The following is a 6,125-nucleotide window of genomic DNA, read 5'->3' on the forward strand; positions in this document are numbered from 1 at the left end:
TCCTAAATTAGTCGTTATTTTTTATCATTAAAACTATATTTGTTATGGTGTAATATTTTTTATAAAATATTTTTTATAAAACAAAATAAAGTCTTAATTTTTATATTAACTTTAATTCAAGGATTTGGTGTCAAACGAATATATATATATATATATATATATATCAGTGCAATATTATTTTGCCAGCAATTCTCATAAGAAATAAAAATCAATGCATAAATAGAAAAAATAAAACTAGAAAAAAAGAAGTATATAAATGGGAGATATAATTGGTAAAATTACTGAGAATTTGCCATGAAGAGTCCAAAAAATTACTTTAAAATATAAAAGAGTGAATTATTTTTGGTTCTTATATTTTATCAAAATTGACTATTTAATTTTTTATTTCTATGTTATTCAATTAAAATAAATTTTTATATTATTTATTTATTTTAATTATACATATATAATTTAGTTGTTCTAATCAAATCTAAAAATATATTTATTAATATTTTAATTGATAAGAATATCAAAGGGTTTGACTTTATAAAACAACCGAAATAACTTTTTTTGCGTAACTTAACTAACATCTCAAACAGTACATCCAATCACCTTGGCACAAAATAAAGAATCTAAAAGGGAAGAATATATATATATACCTTCCACAAGCATTTCTAAAATTCAAATTTTCATGTTAAAAAATTGATTTCATTGGAAAAGATTGTGAACTTCATATTATTAGATGTTAATGCAATGATTTCACTGATTTGATTTGAAGGAAAATAAAAGAAATTAAGCAACTTCATGACTAGACAAAAAAAGGTGACAAAGACCCTCTAGTGATTCTCTTACCTTAAACTCTAGGATGGTATATCATGCATCTTGCATTTATAATGTAGTCTAATTGTTAAATTAATTCTCAATTAAAGCACAGTGATTTATAATCATTATTTTCATTATTATTAAAAATATAATAATTAAGCAAAAAAGAATTGCTTATACCTTTATTGTTAGAAAGGTGAAATTGTAATCATATTCTTGCAAAGTACCTACAAGAGAAATGATAGCATTTTAAAAGGTCACTGAGCACAAAAATAAAAATAGATAAAAATTCTTAAGCATTGTAGTATGGAACCAATTAATTTTAGTTCTCAACTCATTTTTAGGACTGAGCTCTAGAGGTAAGGCTGTAGTAGCAGCAAAAAAAAAATTATAAAGGAGATGGTGGGTTTAGCAGCAACTTGATCGTTAGAAATCCATGACCTCCATTCATGAACAATCTTATATCAAAGAGATCAAGTGTATGTCTGAATTCAAGCGAAAGGCACACACATATCATGGTTTCCACTACAGGTCATTTGCGGTGTTAGAAATTTTCAATTTGTGGAAGAAAATCACAGCTGATTGAAATTAAAAATTGATATTTGAAGAAGTTAGTTAAATTACATATCTATTATATTTGAAATAGATAATTACCAAGTTGCGCTCCAAGACACACTTAATGGTCAAGATATAACAACTTTTGCTAATCCCTCGTTGCTTGCTTTTGGTAAATCTTCATGCTTGAGAAACCCTTGAATGATGATATTATAACAACAATTATTCGGTAAACATCCTCCTATTCCATGTCTCTAAAAATCTTATATAAAAATCTTATATGCTTCGTCTATTAATTCTTAAATTCCAAGCACTATTAACAGTGTAAGTCTATGAGTTTCTATTTAATAGAATCTGCCCATTCATTGCTTACATAAAATTTTCGAACCTCTTCCCAGGCTCCTTCCATAGTGGAATCCAATGGATTAGGAAGCCTCCACATACCATCCCTCCAAACCTTCCTCACCTTAGCATGTCTATGATGTCAGAATATCCCATATTCAACTCAGAGGCCTCTCAACAAGACTTTTCCCACCCATGCAAGGGTCATACCAAAATGAAAAACCCCTCTTCCCAACTTATATGCATAATGCTTTCTAAAATAATCTCTAATTTTCATCAGATTCTTTCAAGATCAACTAGCATTACAAGGTTTAGAGATCCCCAAAAACTGAGGCTTTTCAACTTATTCCTCACCATGTACCCTACCAGCATAGGATAATTATTTAGCAGACCATGAGTCAATTCTACTAGTTAATATACTAATAAGCTTCTGACAATGCTCTTTTTTAATACTAGTAGATACCAGAGGTAATCCCAAATAGATAACAGGAAGAAATCCCTCCCTGAAATTGAGGAATTGTAGAATTTGCTGCTTCATCTCCTCAAGCACTCTTGCAAGATAAACACAGCTCTTAGACTCATTTACTTGCAATCCTAAAACCTCCTCAACTTCAAGGCCTCTCCAAGCCCACAGACCAAATTCCTAGCCCCATGACAAAACAAAAACAAATCATCTACAAAGCAAAGTGACTCAATGTTGCTTCTTTACACCCTTTACGAAATTTGAACCAGATTTTCAATTGCAATTTCGTTTGCAATTTTTATTTAACCGATCCAAAATAATTACAAACATCACAAAACCAACCTATTAAATGCATAATATAACACAAATCAACCACAAATCTAATGTATTCAATTATAATAAAAAGAAAAGTCTTTTGAACTTAAAATTGAACACAAATAATCTAGTAAAACCACAAAAAATGTATAATTAAAAGCATGTTTTTGTAGTAAATGCCAAAATAAATAGTACCCCAAAATGTATACAACAAGTAATCAACAAAAATCCTCGATTTGCTCATCTAATCCATCTTCATCTCAGGCATGCGGGAAAAGACCCGGTGGACTGGTGGAAGAGATACTGCACCACGCTCAATCTCTGATGTACCTGTTGCAAAAACTCAAATTAATACTTAAACTCAACAAGTAGGTGTTAAAACTTGCACTCAAGGAGTAAGTATTAACTCTAGATCAAGTTATAAGTATTAACTCAAGGAGCAACAAATAGAAATTATTTTGAGCATAAACTTACTACAAGTAATAAACTAGCAATAAATAGACATCATTTTGGAAGCATAAACTAATTACAAGTAATGCATGTATATGATAAACTAGTAGGTGTTAAATTCTAATGGACGGAAACAGGCATGAGTAGCTTTGGTAAAATGATACAGAAAGCAGGTGTTAACACCTGCTAGTTCACTGATTTAACACCTGCATTCTTACTAGTAAAAATCAAAATACATGATAAAATCTCCAAGTTATTGTCCTAATGCAGCATGTTTACTGAAAAATGATAGCATCTTAAAAGGTCATTGAGCACAAAAGTAAAATAGATAAAGATTCTTAAGCATTGTAGCATGGAATCAATTAGTTTTAGTTCTCAACTCATTTTTAGGATTGAGCTCTCGAGTTAAGGCTATAGTAGCAGCCCAAAAAAAATTGTAAGGAATATGGTGGGTTTACCAGCAACTTGATCATTAGAAATCCATGACCTCCATTCATCAACAATCTTATATCAAAGAGATCAAGTCCATGTCTGAATTCAAGCGAAAGGCACACACATATCATGGTTTCCACCACAGGTAATTTGCAGTGTTAGAAATTTTCATTTTGTGGAAGAGAATCACAGCAATTTGAAATTAAAAATGATATTTGAAGAAGGTAGTTAAATTACATATCTATTATATTTGAAAAAGGTAATTACCAAGTTGCGCTCCAAGACACACTTGAATGGTCAAGATATAACAAATTTAGTTTGCTGATCCCTCATTGCGCACCTTTAAAAGCCTCAGAATGAGATCATTATTCCGCGATAAATGTACTACCAATTCTGTGGTAGCATCATCAGCAGAGAACCCCTTATCAACCATTTCGTATATTAGTTCTGATGCTTTTGGTAAATCCTCATGCCTGAGAAACCCTTGAATGATGATATTATAACAACAATTATTTGGTAAACATCCTACCTTTTCCATGTCTTTAAATACGTTATACGCTTCATCAATCAATCCTTGTTGGCAGAGTCCTTTCATAATTGCATAATATACATAAACATCAGGTTGTAAACCAATTTCAAAAAGACTATAAAAAAGTTCCTTGGCATCATTAATCTTCCCAACTTTGCACATACCATTGATCAGACTGCTATAGATCACAACATTAGGTTTCAACTGACTTTTCTCCATTGCTTTCAACAGTGTGAGTGCCTCATCGAGATTCCCCTGTCTACACAAGCCATCAATCATAATTGAGAAGGTTACTATATTTGGTTGTTGACCATGAGAGCACATATCCTTAAAGAGCTCTTTTGCATTTTGGGGCCTCCCTGCTTGAAATATACCCTCTATAAGCGTAGAATAAGTAACAACATCAGGAACTAAACCTTTATGAGACATTTCAACAAAAATATCCTTTGCATCATCTATCATTTTGCACTTACAATATCCATTGATCAAAATGCTGTAGCTAAAAATGTCAGCTATTTCATTGGTCACCATCAGATCAAATAGCTTTCTAGCCTTATCAATTTGCTTGCACAGACAATATCCATCCATCAATGAATTATAATTGACAACATCAGGTTCCACACCTCTTTGAATCATTATCTTGATTATATTCTGTGCATTTGAAACCAGTCCTTTCTTACAAAGAGTGTCAATCAATATATTGAAGGTAAAAACATCAGGGGATATGTTCCTCCCCACCATTTCTTTCAACAAGGCCAAAGCTTCCTTGAATTGGTCTGAAATGCAAAGACCATCAATTAAGGAATTGTAGGTGACCACATCAGGCTCTACACCTCTTTGAACCATTACATTGAATGTATTTTGAGCCTCTGAAACCATTCCATCCTTACAAAGAGCATCGATCAATACATTGAAGGTATAAACATTTGGTAATATGTTTTGCTCCACCATTTCATTCATCAAGGCCAAAGCTTGGTTCTTTTGGCCTAATTTGCAAACACCATGAATTAAACTATTGTAAGTGATGACATTAGGTGAAATGCCCTTATTCCTCATTTGAGAGAAGAGCTCTAAAGCCTCACTAACTAGCTCATCCTTGCAAAGAGCGTCAATGATTGCATTGTATGTCACAACATTTGGCTCACAACCTCTATCAGCCATTCCCTTTAGTAGCCCAATAGCCACATTTGTTTTCCCAAATTTACACATTCCGTTTACTATCACATTGAAAGTACGAACATCAGGTTGATAACCACGTGCAACCATATAATCGAAAAATTCCACCGCTTTATCGATTTTACGCTCCATACAAAGCCCATTAATTAAGGTATTAAATGTCACAGTGGTAGGCTCCAATCCGAATTTGAGCATCTTACCAAAAACAGAGAAGCCAAAATCCACAAGGTGCAAGTGGCAGAAACAATTAATTAAGATGCTAAGAGAATAAACATCGTGTGAGATTCCTAGCAATTCAATTGTTTTGGGCATGGAAAAGACAGTGTGATATTGTTTCATTTTCACAAGGGCAGATAAGAATCTACTAAATTGAGCCCTAGAAGGAAGAGGATGCTTATGAATTACATGATTGAAGGAAGCAATGGCATCATGAAGGTGGGTAAAAGAAGCAGATTTGAAGTTATTTGTCAAGAAGCGTGCATCTTCAAGTGTGGAAGTAGAAGAATGGCAATAATTGGTAAATAAGAATAGGAATGGAGATTGAATGGTACCAATTGCCCCTTGTAGCTGAAGATGGAAGCTCCTGCTCTTCCTCCTCGAAGGCATCTTCATCATCATGGATCTCTTGTCAGTTGTTTTTAGGGATGGATCGGAGATTGGGAATGAGGAAAGGAAATAGAGAATCGGAAAAGGAAGGCTCTCTGCCAGCTGGTAATGTGGTAAGGATAATACCTCGTGTACGTTAAATCATATTATAATCAAACTATTTTCTACACCTTCATTTTGAGATTTCTAATAGATACTCAAGTATTATAGGGGTTGTCCACAATCAACCATCGGGTGTTTATTTATTTTACAAATTGATATCGATATTATACCCATCAAGAATGTCAGGATACTTTCACTAAAAATTATTCTTGATATTAATTACACTATATTTTATATATATAAAGTAAAACCAAACTTTTTTCATATTGTTTAAATGAAAGTAAAATAAAGATTTTTTATTGTTTTTATAGCAAATCCTTTTATTATTGAGAAAAAACTTAAATTTGATTCAAA

General features: G+C 32.3%; 1 protein-coding gene across 1 annotated transcript; it reads right to left on the reverse strand.

The window, feature by feature from the left end:
- Window positions 1-3,373: 3,373 nt before the first annotated feature.
- LOC122721198 (pentatricopeptide repeat-containing protein At1g63330-like) lies at window positions 3,374-5,768 on the reverse strand. The gene is made up of 2 exons (XM_021768467.2): window positions 3,626-5,768; window positions 3,374-3,457 (listed from the first exon to the last, which is right to left on the reverse strand). The coding sequence occupies exon 1, from the start codon at window positions 5,679-5,681 to the stop codon at window positions 3,672-3,674; it is 2,010 nt and encodes a 669-aa protein (XP_021624159.1). The 5' UTR covers window positions 5,682-5,768; the 3' UTR covers window positions 3,374-3,457; window positions 3,626-3,671.
- Between the last annotated feature and the right edge of the window lie 357 nt (window positions 5,769-6,125).

Source organism: Manihot esculenta, chromosome 9 (genome assembly GCF_001659605.2).
Source record: "Manihot esculenta cultivar AM560-2 chromosome 9, M.esculenta_v8, whole genome shotgun sequence".
Classification (NCBI taxonomy): Eukaryota; Viridiplantae; Streptophyta; class Magnoliopsida; order Malpighiales; family Euphorbiaceae; genus Manihot; species Manihot esculenta.